This window comes from Symsagittifera roscoffensis, chromosome 4 (assembly GCF_963678635.1).
Source record: "Symsagittifera roscoffensis chromosome 4, txSymRosc1.1, whole genome shotgun sequence".
NCBI classification, from domain to species: domain Eukaryota; kingdom Metazoa; phylum Xenacoelomorpha; order Acoela; family Convolutidae; genus Symsagittifera; species Symsagittifera roscoffensis.
The window spans coordinates 62,523,149-62,538,002 of record NC_087065.1 but is presented as its reverse complement, the minus strand read 5'-3'; the positions used below and the strand labels follow the sequence as shown (position 1 = coordinate 62,538,002).

The 14,854-nt window shown below is 33.7% G+C and overlaps 1 protein-coding gene across 1 annotated transcript in view; it reads left to right on the top strand.

The window, feature by feature from the left end:
• Positions 1 to 7,101, top strand: part of LOC134844981 (probable G-protein coupled receptor 139) — a 15,332-nt gene extending 8,231 nt beyond the window's left edge. Inside the window, exon 2 of the mRNA XM_063861808.1 lies at positions 6,106 to 7,101. Within this exon, the coding sequence (XP_063717878.1) occupies positions 6,106 to 7,101 (996 nt within the window). The remainder of the gene's footprint in view (positions 1 to 6,105) is intronic.
• The last annotated feature ends 7,753 nt before the right edge of the window (positions 7,102 to 14,854 follow it).

Genomic DNA, 14,854 nt, shown 5'->3' with positions numbered 1-14,854 from the left:
TTTGACTGCACGTTGAGGCCAATTGAATATTTTTTGGTTGAGATTTGACGAAATAATCGAAAAAAAAAATTTTTGTTTTCATTTCATCCCCCACATGCTATGTAAGATAGAAATGGTGTGTTTGGCGTCTCTCGTTCTTTCAAAAGGACTAAATCGATGGCCTCAATTCAATTTGGAACAGATTAATTTGCCGCTAACGCGTGTTATAAGAACGCATCACATCACGCGGAAATTAATCCAAATTGACCAAATTAGCAATTTTTAAACCCAGTAAATTTTTGAAAAATGTTCACAGTTGAAGTATTTTTCCAATTCTCAGAACAACAATTTCTCAGATGGTACAAAAAATCCCTCAAAAATGCGGATTTGCTGCTTATTTTGACAAAATAATCTCTCTCAAGCCTCTCAAAAACATCCCCTACTTTCCATTCGCTTAGAAGCATAAGCACCGAATGTGTCTACATAGCTAACTTTATCATCGTGTTACCTTTTTGAGCTCAGGCTCTGTTAGAAAACTAAAAGCTGATTTGTATGCACAAAACAATGTTTCACAAAATTTACCAAACTAGTTGTAATAAATTACGTTTACGAAATGAAATAAACAAAAATCATATTTTTTCTTCTGCGGAACGAGCATTAAATTCTCAAACTTGGCCTTTAGAAACAAAAAACCTCGCATTGAAAAAAAAACGAACTGCTGTCATTTAAATAATTGATTCGGTTTTTTAAAAAAAATGAGTAATATATATGCTAGGAGTGTTTTTTATTCGGACCACTTTTACAAAACTCTGCTCCCTGGGGTATCGATCTCTTGCTCTGCATTTGATCAGCCAAGTGTGCAAACCACTATATTAACTGCTTGTTTTACCATCCCTCACTACAAATATGTTCCAATCTCGATTGAGGCAGCTAATTGGTTTTATTAACTCTATCGACGACTCAATTTGCAACATTTAAATCTTCGTGTAATCAGCCTAAAATCATAGATTTGCTAATATTTAATTTGCCAACAACTATTTGGTCCTAATTGTTCCTTTCGAAACAAAAAAAAATTGCATTGATAAAAAACGGGAGAGTTTCATATAATTCATTTCACAAAAACAGGATGTGTTTCAAAACTTTGGTCCTGGATTGGTTAAAAAAAACGTATTTGGGTGTGTTTTAATTTTCTGTATTTTTCTGTTTTCACGCAAAATTGGGTGCCACAACTATTCATCAAAATGGGTCAAGTGATGCATCAACTTAAAACCCTTTCCATCATGAATCAAACAAAATTTAAAAATTTGAAAAATTGATTTTTGGTCTAATTTTGACCAAATAAAGCAAGCAAACAGGCTTATTTATTTTATTTCAGCCACTTGCAATAGTCTATTTCTGCAGATATTTAGTTTTACTTAGGTTAAAAAAAGTTTAAAGAAATTTTTCAACGCCATTTAGATAACTAAAGGGCGTTATTGGCACCAAAGCAGCCTTTAGAATTGTTATTCAGATAACAGATAAAAGTACTTAAAAGTAGCGCAATGAGTTACCATGGGCCGAATCTTTGAAGAAAAGGGTTGACAACAAAACAAAAAAATAGCATCAAATTTTCTCGCTGTGAGTTAAAAAATCTGCAAAAACCTGTTTCACGGTTTGGCTAAGTTTCTCTATTGGACAAAACTAAGTCGAATATATTTTTTATTCCCAAAATGATTCTGTTTATTTACCATATTGAACAGCTATTACCCAGAATTGAAACAAATAAACAGAAAATCCTAAGAAAACTTCAAAACTTCAAAAAATTTTAGCAAAAAAAATTGAAAAACTTTTTGGATTTTTTTTTCCGATTTTTTATCACATTTTTTGGCTGTCTATTCATTGATTTAGAAAAATGGTTTCCTAGTTTGCTACGTATTTTGAAATACCTAATTTATATTTTTCGTTTAGATACTTTTATCACACCACGCAGAAAAAACTAGGCTTAATTTATTTTGATTTTTAAAACTGTTTTGATTTTTTAAAACTAGGGTCGAAACATCTTGTGCTACTTGCACAGCAACCGGCTATCTTTGTTTTTATTCGAGTTTGATCTGAGCTAACCTGTTTTATTGTTCACTGTTCCAAGGAATATTTTTGTTTGGGGTGGTTTTATTTATTCACACCAGTTTCCAAAGAACTTTTACTCACTCAGAAGGATATGCCCCTGGATCTTCGGGCACCCCGTCGGGTCCGCATATAATTAAATTACCATAAAATGAGTCATTCTCGATCCTAGTTTTTTCGATACTGAGTTCTTGACGCGAACTATTTTCCGTGTGGCGAATTATCCCGGAGTACAAAATTGTTCCAATTTCATTTGAGGCAAGCTAATTGGTTTTTAAAATTCATTTATGACCTAAGTTTTAACACTTTAACCATGATTTAATCAAGTTGAACTCATATTTTGTGAATGCTTTTTCTACCGAAAATATTTCTTGACTAAACACAGTTCAGTTGGAATATTCAGGGCTTTAACCTGATGAAAGCAGTTTTGTTGTCATTATGAACAGTCGATTCGATAGTTTTCAAGACAGACTCGACCGTCGATTTGACTGTTCACAAGTTCGCGTTTTTTCCACAGTCTGTCTTGAAAATGAAAGTTAATCAGCAACAAATCAAATCAGCCTTTAGAAATATTATTCAAAAAAATTAGATGTCATAAAAAGAGTGGCCACGTTCGAATCTTTGAAGAAAAGGGTTGACAACATAACAGGAAAATAGCATCAAAGTTTCTCTCTGTTAATATGGTGCATGCGGCAATTGGCAATAAACCAATTTTATGCACATTACAATTCTTTGGAATCGCTTTGAATGGTTTTAGTAAGCTTCAAAAAACAATGAATTTCATTATTTTTTCACATCCGTTTTTTCTTATATCTTAAACATTTGATTTATGAAAATTGGAAGCGAACATTTCACATCCTTTAAAATTTTCACACACAAAAGTTTAGTTATTGAATGTATGACAAACTTAGCATTGTTTTACATGAAAACTGAAGAAAAATAAAAAAAAATGTGCGAGGTTCTATGTAGTTCTCAAAGGGGGGCATTCAATAAAAACGTTTGATAGTTTCTCAACTTTTTGTGAGGTTGACTGAACTGATTTTCTGGCTCTCTTAAAACTTCTGAAACGTAATTTTTAAAGAAATGTCCGTTTTTTAGGTCAAAACTGAGGCTCTTTTTGAGCAATTATTGGCAAGTTTTGACCGACCACAAGATTGCGTTTTTCAGTCTGTCTTCAAAGTGAGAATTTATTAGCACCAAAGCAGCCTTTAGAATAACTATTCAAACAAGAATAGATTTCATAAAACAGTACAAAAATAAGCGCTATGAGTGGCCACGGGCCAAATCTTTGAAGAAAAGGGTTGACGACAAAACAGGAAAAGAACATCAAAGTTTCTCTCTGTGAGTTTAAAAATAGCAAAAATCTGCTTTAAAGCTGGAAAAAACTAAGTCGAATATTTTTTTACTCACAAAATGATTCTGTTCAATTACCATTTTGAACAGCATTCTTTTAGAATTAAAACAGAAATCTATACCAGTTTAAATGATCTTTGCCAACCCTCCTTTGCCCATTTTTTTTAATGGTTTACCAATTTTTCTGATTTCCAATGTCTGCAGCAAAGGCATAAAAGCTTTCAACACTTCTTTTTGCTTGGTTTATTTCAATCTAACCGGCAGTATTTAAACAAAATACTTCACGGCTCTCGTAAAATTGTCGAAAATTTATATTTTTAAACGAGGAACAACTTGGTAAATACTAAAAACCAAAGCTGATCATTTTTTATAATGCTTGGCAATGGTCATTAGTCCGAGTACTGTTTATTTTGAGTGATTGTTGGGACCATGTGAACAATCCCCCCCTCCTCGAATTGAATTAGGGGGGTAAAGGGCACTTGGATGTTTCACTTTTTTGCAAATTGAACAATACAAACCTTCAACCAATCAGAATGCAGTACTTTCGAGAGCAAGGAAACAAGACCGCTTGTTTTAGTGCAAAACGCTGAAGGTCCCGACTGCCCTGCAGTTGGTCTCATATAGTTTTTGGCAATGTAAATATTGGTAAAATTATGGATTTTAGGCTGGTCATATTCAAATTTAAGTGTTGCAATTTGAGTAGCGTATGCAGTTGAGAAAGTCAATTAACTGCACCAGTTTAATTCGGACCGTTTTTGTATAGCGGGATAATTAGCCACGTGTAAATTAAAAAATGAGCAGTTTAATTTTACTCCTGACAGGTTACTATAGTGGCTTGTGCACCTGGATGGACCCATGCAGATCAAGAGATTGATCCCCTGAGTGACCAGAGTTTTGTAAATTTGGTCTCATTAAAAAACCACTCGAGCATAAAAATTGGATCTCAGAAACATGAAACAATAAATGAAGCTGAGTAAATATTTGGTGGTACATAAGCCAACCGAAGATTAATCTAGTTAAAAATAGGAAATGGCTATGCAATAGTTATGTAACAATTATGTAACAGTTAGAAAATTTATGCGAATTTCATTTATATGACGCAAAATTTTGGCTGGTTTTTGTACTATCAAATATTTGACGCGACAAAAAATTATAGCGCGAAAAAAATTACGTGTCAAATGTCCCTAAATGGCTCAATTGGCAATCTTTAACCCATAACTTTACAAGAAATGATCACAGAAGAATTAACTCTTGTATTTTGAGCTCAGGGAAAAAAATGCTAAATAAAAAGTCGAAACTTGTCTGGAGAAAAACCATCCCGAGCACAAATATTCCTTAACTTATTAGAAAGTCGGAACAGCAACTTGGATTGTTATCAACCCGTTAAAACTTTGAATAAAAAATGCTCGGTTGTCATCGGAACTTTTTTCAATGTTGTCCAATAAGTTGCTAAATTTGTCATTTATTTGGTTTGGATGGAGAAAGTTGGCTTGGTAGATGTGAACTGTGGCGAATTTTGATCGATTTGAACTTTGAATTTGGTCGATGAAGGGGGGGGGGATGTTGGAAAGAATGTCCACATTGGCCGAATTTTGTCCAAATTTTGTCAATTTTGTCCTTTAACGTATCTAAAAATTGAGGGAAAAGGAATCAAAATATCTCATTCCAATAAGGGCAATGAATATATCATCAAGTTGGCTGAAAATTATCCATGGTTTGAGCTGTTAGGCCTTAGCCTTCCTCGAAACTCGAAACTGGAATTGTTTGTTTCAGCATGATTGTTGAGATCACTTTAAACCAATTTAATTAGATCATCGATTATAGCCGAGGCCATTCTTATAATAAATTTAAAAATGGTTCATAACCATTTTGGTTCACACGTTGGTCAAGAAAAAAAGGCGCAGTCAGCTATCTTTAAAAATAATTGCCATTTGGCAGATGGGAGTCAAATACTTGAGAAATAGTCGAACTTTTCATTCAATAACCAAAAAATGTTTGGAGCAAAATATAAGCGAAGCATCAATTTGACTTTCAGCTTAAGGCAATATGGTTTTATGTATGGTTTTATGACAATTATTATGACAGCTATCAAAATGATACATACAACTTTCAACTTAAAACTTAAACTTAAAAACTTTAACTTTAAACTTACAACTTTAAACTTTTAACAACTTTACATAAAACTTCAACACAGAAAATCAATAGCCTGAAAAAAACTTAACGTAAGATAGCAACACTATTAGAGAACAATAATATACGGTTGCTCTGCAAGCAGCACAGAAAATTTCGACCACATTAACGAGAAATGGCCGAAACAAATCTTGCTTCGATTTTATGCATGATGTGATTATAGGAATGAAAAGAAAAGCGTACAACCCTACTATAAACTAGTCATCTTTGACTATAAATTTCTTCGAAAAATGAAAATAAAAATATCAAAAAACAAAAATTTCTGATATTTTAAAAAATTTTCTATTACGAAGGAAAGCGCTACATGAAGTTGTTTCAAAAACTAGTTTTTCACGGCTCCATTTTTTGCTATTTCAAAATCTATTATAAGTTGTTTTTCTATCATAACATCTATAATGTTCTAAATTATAGCCAAAAATAGCTCGAAATAAAACTCAAAATGAGTTAAAACCGTTGAAAATTGAGCTTAATCCGTTTTAGACACCAGATGCGGACAACACTGCAACACCTGATGAGGGTTTGTCGTGGGAGTTGATCTACCCCAAAACAACCACAGCGATATTTTCACTGGCGGTTTCAAATGTCATTCTCTCCTCGATGGGCTGCGCGGGAAATATCTTCATCATGGTCATAATCTCAAAGTGGAGCAATATTTCATCAGGAGCTGCGTTCATGTTCAGTTTGGCTCTTGCAGACTTCCTGAGTGGATTTTATGATGGATTTGTGGACGAACTTCTGCCGCTTTTGGGACTGTCACTGGACTTAGTAAACAGCTCACTTTGCGCCATTTGTACCTTTATGAACCGCCTGACAACAATTGCGTCATTTTGGATCACTGCGCTATTCAGTGTTGACAAATGCTTTGCGGTGATATTTCCGTATAGGTATCGCGTCTGGGGAAAGCCGAAAGTTTGTGTAGTCGCGACATTGACTGTGTATATTTTAAACGCAGCTCTCACTGTGCCCGATCTTTTTGTGCTGGGTGTTGACAATGAGTACAGTGGTATGTGCCATGCGGTCAAGTTTGACATCCTCAGTCGCTATTTATACTTCGAGCTCCGAACGCCAATCATTATCTTGTTCGGGGCTGGTTTGCCAACTGCGACTGTAGTAATATGCGCGCTCGTTACACTGATCAAAATACGATTGGACCAAAGAAAACGCTCCGACCAGAGCGGCACTAGCAAGCAGAGAAACTCGCCAAGAGCACGCCTTGATGCCGAGATCACCAGGCAAATGATTGTTGTATGCTTTCTGTTCGGTGTTATAATGGTCACCTCCTCTGCAATAATACGGGTCAATCATGGATCGGAACCGAAGACGGCCGGAGACGAAGCAAAGTACACTCTTCTTGACCGAATCAATTCTGTTTTGACATCGATGATAAACGCGGCCAACTTTTATTTGTATCTAATTTTTGGGAAGAAGTTCAGAAACGACTTCAAACGTTTATTCCAAAAACAAAACGGCGAATAGAAACAAATTACATGACACGATTGGATACATTTTTTCTAACTATTATTCAAAATGCACGAAAATAATTTCATTTACAAACTATATTATTATAGAAACTATTATTTGATTAGAAATACTTTCCTTTAAAAAGATCCTAATTATCGGCAGCTCCTTCCATTAATTGTTAAATGTCTGCGTTTGCTCGAGAAAAAAAATATTGTTACTCATGTTTTTTTATTAGTATTAGCATCAAGATTGAATCGGAAAATGGTAGCCTTGACCCTTGACACAAGAGTGCTTGGTTTTTACTCTTATGATTACATAACAAAACAAAACGCTCGTATCGAGGCGACGTACTGAATGTTCCGACTGCTCTTCAATGTCTATGAAGTAGCGTTCAAATTAAAAGAAATAGAAAATAAACCAGACTGTTTGTATCAGGGCGAGGCCCTGAATGTTCCGATTTCCTTTTAAGGTCCATGGAGCAGTAAAAACATGAAAAATTAAATGTAACCAAAAAAAAATATTTTTTTTAATACAAATTTTAATTTTTTAGTGAAAATCATCCCCCACACGCCATATAAAGAACAAACTGATAAATTACACTCCTCATAACTAATCAGTTATGGCAAAAAAAGCTTCCTTCAACCAATTTGGAAAGATTTCTAAGGCGGATTAAATCTCAATTTACGAGTTAATAGCTTAAGAAATTTGGCCAAAATGGCAATCTTTAAGCCCCGACAACTTTCTGAAAAATGATCACAGTTTAGGCTTAAGACATCAATACCTTTTAAATGATACAAAAAATTTTGGTCAAAAATCTAAATTTGTCTGAAGAAAAAACCCACCCCGAGCACAAATTTTCAGTTACTTTCGTTACAAAAGTCAGAACAAAAAGTCATTCACCACACGCTACTTAGAGTTCAAGGTGACATGTTTAGCGTATAGTAGCGTACTAATCAGATTAATCGGCATGCTTCCTTTCAGTTTGGGACAATTTTTTGGCCGGTTTAAATTGCCGCTTACGCGTTGATAGCACGAAACAGCTCGCGCGTTAATTGTCACAAATCGGCAGGGTTTAAGCCCTCTTAACTTTACGAACAAGGTCACGGCCTTAGATTTTCAGCTCAGGACAACAATACCATTCAAGGGTAAAAAAATTTTGAAAAACGGCTAGTTGAATGGTTGGCTTTGGTCAAGCGAAAAGAAAACCACCTGGAGCACAGATATTTCGTCACTTTCTTCGCATTCTAAATTTTCTATTTTTTCCCAGGTTTTTTTAAAATTCTTTGTTTTTCAATTTTTTAAGACTTCATCCACAACCTATTTAAGGCACAAAGGAATTTTTTGCACAGAGAAAGTTATTGCAAAGAGCAAACAGCCTAACTCAATTCAAGTTACACAATTTGTATAACGAATCAAATCTCCATCAACGTGTTAAATGCAGGAAATATATCGCGCAATAATCATCTTATCCCAAGTTTACAGAATTGGCAATACCCAAATCTCCATAATTTTTTCTAAAAAAGACCACCAGAAAACTATGTATACAAATTTGTATATGAGACATAACAAAACAGGTTATTTACTAGAAAAAAATTAGTAAAAAAGCTAGTAAAAATCCAAATTCGTCTGGAGAGGAGAAACCTCCCTCAGCTCAAATGTTCTGGCATTTTCTTCGAATGTTGGAACAACAAAATTGCTCGTATCCAAGCTAAAGCCCTGAATTTTCCCTGTGAAATTCATAGAATTGTGTTCAATATATATTTTTTGAGAATCAGTGTCACGGCATGTACAGTACACATCGATAAACTGCGCTAAAAATTAACTAAGAACTGCCCTATATCATATGCCTGCATTCAATTCGAACGATTTCATTTGCCGCGTTGCGTGTTATTAGAATGCAATATATTGCGCATTAACCATCCCAAATTGGCTAAGTTAGCATTATTGAAAACCCCGAAAAAATGCGGAAAACGATCACAGGTAATCTTGTTTTTGTTTTATTTGGTTTCCGCGCCATAATTCTTTCAGAATTTAAAAAAATGACTGAAAAAGAGAACTCTACCCCAAGCGAAAATCTTTTTTCTTTCTCCTTAAGCCGAAATAATTGTGATAAAATTTTTGCTTCAAATCAACTTAACGTGATTTAGAAGCCGGATTATTTTGGGATTATGCATTATAGAGCCTATTAAATTGCGTTCTAATTGACCCAAAATGGCTATTTATAAACTCCCCAATATAGTACAAAAAAATTGTAGATAGAAAACGTGATCAAAATTGAGCTCAGGATATCAGATTCTTGGGTATAAGATTTTTTACCATAAATGGCTAGTTAAAAAATTCGAATTCGGAGAAAACAGTTAGCCACTTTGAGCAAAAACATAACGTCACTTTTTTCAAAAATCGGAAGCCTGCTCGCATCTTGGTGTAAGCATAAGTATTTTGAATGCTTTTGAATTACTCCGAATCATTTTTTGTCTTGTATTTTTTCATATTTCCCAAACACCCCAATGCTCAAATGCCAAAGTGATTTCGCGATTTATTCGTAGGAGTTGTTTGATCGCATTAAAAAATTTTGTCTTTTGTCTTTTTTTGTTTGGTATTCAGTAGAAACTCAGTAGGCGATGTTTGGACGCTTCAACTTTTAAGCAAAAAAATTGAATATATTTTTCACCAAAATCACGATTGGGAAAACCCGTTCTACCAATTGAATCATAAAATCCAGAAATTACGAGGCCAAACTGTGCACTGGATAAGCGCACAATTTTGTGTCTGTATGTTCCTGGATTCCATAGACAATTCTTTAAACATGGTAAAATTTTGTCGGAGCGATCAAAGAAAATGGAAGAACAAAAGAACAACAAGGGGAGCGTCTTTGTTGCGGAATCCGCTTATAATGCACCAAATGCACAGTTTGGCCTCGTAATGAACTTAAAAAAGTATTTTTTGAGAAAAGTCAAAAAATTTCAAAAAAAGGTCGAAAAAATTGAAAGTTTGGACTTTCTGAGGGTCATAACAGATTGTGTATAAAATTTTGGGCGTAACCGTTTAGGCAGGGGAACTTCGGGCAACCTGTACTATCTGTTCAACCCAAAACTTTATAGGAGAATGGTCTTTGAGAAAAGTTCCAAAATCCAAAAATAGAGGTAAGAGTCTCCCCTCCACAAACTTTTTCGAAGGCTGTAGAAAATGGGGTAAGGTAAAACAAGCCTGGAAATTCACGCAAGCACACAAGGTAGTGAGCAAATTTTTCATTGGTGCCACCTTATCCAAAAAAAAACGATAATGAGAAAAACTAATTTTATTCAAAAAGTGAAAAAAAATTCGCAAAGCGTCTCAAAAAAAATGATTTCATACATTTTCGTAATACTTGTTTTTATCAATCAGGAATTTTAAAAAAATTTCCTTATTAAAATTTCTTTTTTATAGAATCCCACTTAATTTTAACTGAATTTTATATTTGAAGAATGGAATTATTCTGCAAAAAATGATTAATTTTCCAACAGAGCACCTTGTTAAGTGCAAAGAGATATTATGTATAGTTATCTCTCTTTGGAGTTTTTTGCCTTTCAGCTCAGTTTGAATAATTTTATGAGCCAAATCATTTCGCTCAGGTCCTAAATAGTAATACAAAAACAAAAAATCTTCGATGAAAGTTTTTGGCTAGAAAAACAAAAAACAAATCGATCTTGAGAAAAAGCAAAATATTTAATTTTTTGAGATATTGTTTTCAATCACTAAAGTTTTGCGATCGCAATTATTTTCTTAACAAATGTTTAGGTCCACTGAAGATTTCGACTCTCTAAATTTAAACTTAATGAATTTTCACCTTCAACTTTTTTGATTTTTTGTGGTTTGAGAAAATGCAATCTGGGAATGCTCTGATTTAATTTATACCCTCTGCGAAAAAATTTAAAAAAATCAAAACAAAAACGGTCAAAAAAAGAAATTGTGACCTTTTAGAGGGTCATAACTTTTTGTGCGTAAAATCTTCGGCGTAACCGCTTAAGCAAAGAAACATCTCAGAACCTGTTTTATCCATTGAAACCAAAATCCCATATTAGGATATTTTTTGAGAAATTGTCCAAAATCCAAAAACAGAAGTAAGAATAGAAATAAGAAATAGAGGTGCCCGAAGGCTGTAGAAGAGTAGGTAAGTTTAAAAAACTTAGGAATTACGCAGGAACACAAGGCAGTGAGCAGATTTTTTATTGGTGCCACTTTTTCTTAAAAAATGATAAATGAGAAAAATTAAATTTTCTTCAAAAAGTGAAAAAAAATTTGCAAAGCGTCTCAAAAAAAAGTTTATTTCATACATTTTCGTAATACTTGTTTTTATCAATCAAGAATTCAAAAAAACTTCCTATTTAATCTTAACTAGTACAAATTTGAAGAAAGAAATCATTCTACAAAAAATAATTAATTTTCCAACTGCGCTCTTTGTTAAGTTCAAAGAGATGTTATGTATAGAGTTATCTCTTCTAGAGTTTTTTGCCTATCAGTTCAATTTGAAATTACTTATGAGCCAAATCTTTCTGCTCCAAGATCTACGTAGTTTTACTGTTCCATTACCCGGGTTGGTACAGTCTGACTTTCCGACGCACGCACGAAACAACGTTAAAGGCGTTATCATAGAAGTTACAGTGAAAAGGAGGCTCAGAATCTTCTAGTTTTTTGAATTTTCAAAATTTCGATTTGGTTTAGAACATTTCTATGAGATAAGAAAAACGGCCTTTTTGAGCAAAAGTAGACGGACAATCACAAAAACCGGAACACAGCCAATTTGCAAAACGGAAATTTGCTGGAAACGAAGCCTCCAATCGTGAGAACAAGACACGATAAGGCGCTTATTGAAAAAAAAAATCGTATAGATGGAAGGTTCAGTGGGGCATTCGGGACAGATCTGAACACTCTCCTGCCACAAAATTCGAGAGATAATGACCTTATCTCCGGGAGAGTGAAGAATCAGATGCCCGGTGCCCAGAGACTATTAGAGACATTAACGATATATTTGAGCTGCTGTAATGCCCTGAACATATTTAATTAACATATCAAACATATTAAACTCCAATATCGATTTAGTATTTCAGAGCATAAGCAGTTACAATCCATCTCTTGTCGATTTAGTACATAACTGTCACTGAAAACATACATAATTGTGGTTTTCTAGCCGTGTTTTTAATAGTAATCACCTTGTCTGGGGATCTGAGACCCAGCTATATGGATATATCTGCATCTAAAGGAAAGCTGATCAAAAGTCGTTTGGCTGATGGCCTAAAAATGGTAACGAAATACTTAGCTCCTAACGGACCAGTAAAACAACTGGCTAGGTCAAGACGGTCAAAAACTAGTAAAATTAAGGTAACTGACTTCAGCCAGTCGTCATTAGGTACTTTTTCTACACTCCGTCACTGTGTAATGTCTGGGCGAATGTTACATACTAAAATGAAAAAATCGATAATTTGTTTTGGCTAGAATAACAAAAAACAAATAGGAAAAGATATTTTAATTCGATTTCGAGAATATGCGTAATATTTAATTTTGAGAGGTTGCCCGAGGTTGTTTTCAATCAATAAAATTTTGCTATCGCAATTATATTTTTTAACAAATGTTCTAGTCCATTGAAGATTTCGACTCTCTGAGTTTAAAGTTAACGAATTTTCTTCTTCAACTTTTTTGATTTTTTGGGGTTTGAGAAAATGGAAACTGGGAAAGCTCTGATTTAATTTATACACTCTGTGAAGATTTTTTTTGAAATTGAAAGCGTAACGTGATTTAAACATGAGTGCTAAATTCTACCGCTTTATAAAATCTATTATGTTGTGGGCTTTTCAGAATCCGTTCTATCCATTGAGCCCAAAATCTCAGACTTGTAGGTGTCTTGTTCGAGGAAAAGTCAAAACGTTAAAAAAAATCGGTTTAAAGAAGTAGAGTTTTGACTTTTCTCAGGTTCATAACTTTTTGTGCTTAAAATTTAGGCGTAGCTGCTTATGCAGGTGTTTTCTCACAACCTGTTTTATCCATTGAACCCAAAATCCCATAGGAGGATACTTTTTGAGAAATTGTCCAAAATCCAAAAAAATAGGTTGAAAATCCGCCCACCACACACTTTTTTGAAGGCTGTAGAAAATGGGTAAGGTAAAAAGAGCCCGAGGAACTACGCAGGCACACAGGGTACTGAGCAGACTTTCCATTGAATATACTTTTTTTAAACACTAGAGTAGTTTTTGAGAAAGTTTATGATTTTTTTTAAAAATTGAAAAGGATTTCCAAATTGTCTCAAAAAAACTTTGATCCCATACATTTTTAATACCTTTTTTGTCAATGGGGATGTTAAAAAAACTGCTTATTTCAAATTTAATTTTTCTCAACTGATCTTCCAATTTGAAAAATAAAAATATTCTTTAAAAAATGGATTAATTTTTCATCAGCGCACCTCGTTAAATGCGAAGAGAAATATTGGGTATAATTAGCTTTCAATAGACAATGTTGCCTTTCAGTTCAGTTTGAAATCAATTATGAGCCAAATCACTTTGCTGAGCAGCTACTTAGAATTAGAAAAAAAACAGTATGTGTAGATAAATCATTTTGGTTAAAATAACAAAAAACAAATCGGAAGTGATGTTTTGTTTCGATTTTGAGGAAATGCGTAATATCTAAGCTTGAGATGTTATTTTCAATCATTGAAGTTTTGGCGATCGCAATTATAGTTTTTTAATACTTGTCTTAGTCCATTGAAGATATCGACTTTCTGAGTTTAAATTTAAATGGATTTTTATTTTCAATTATTTTTGGACTTTTTGAGGTTTGGGAAACTGCAGACTAACCATGCTCTGAACTAATTCATACTCTCAGTGAAAGTTTTTTATTATATTGATAGCATAATGCAAATTATATATGAGTGGCAAATTATGCCGCCCTACAAAAATGTTCTGCCAAAAACTATTCGATGTGAGTTAGTGTGCAGTCGGAATATTTGGGGTTTTACCCTGACTTGTTAGCAATAAACTTTTGAGATATATGAATGTCAGTCAAACATTGCTGGTAAAACTTTTAAACCTGTCCATCTGCAAAAAAAAATTGTCTTTTTCTTTGAAAGACAGAAAATCGAATATTTCAATTTGATTTCTCTCCTTCCCTTCAATTATGGACTATTAAACAAGACTGCTCGTATCAAGGCGAAGCCCTGAGTGTTCCGACTGTCTTGTAAGGTCTATGAAGCAGTGTTTGCTTTTACCACAATTGATGACACTTTCGAAAGTAAATAAATATTAATCTCAATTCAAGTTACTGTAGTTCTCTTCTTTTTTGTCTAATGGCACCACAATTTTAAAGAAGAAACGCGCCTAAAGATTCCAGTTTTGTTCGTTTTGTCAGGATAATTAAAATCAACACTAAATGACTTTTCACATATTGATTTAAAAAATGTTATATTTTAGCACTTGAATCGTATGAAAGAAAAATTTTTGAAAGAGAAGTCCGGCTTTTCAAGTAAAGATCTGATATTTTTCGGCGTTGGAAGATAATTTAGATAAAATGACAAAACAAAAATCTGTTAAAAAGAACTGGTAGAAAAAGAGGTGTATTTACTACACATGAATCGAATTGTTTGGGCAGTTGCCTTTATTCTGAAATTAACTTCTCAGGAATCTTTTTTAAAACGTGAACATAATCTATCCGTTAGAATGTTGTACTATTGTCGTCGTTCATTTGAAGGAAACAAAAAATTAAAGGACCAGCTATGCTGAACAGAAATTGAAACTTTCTAATT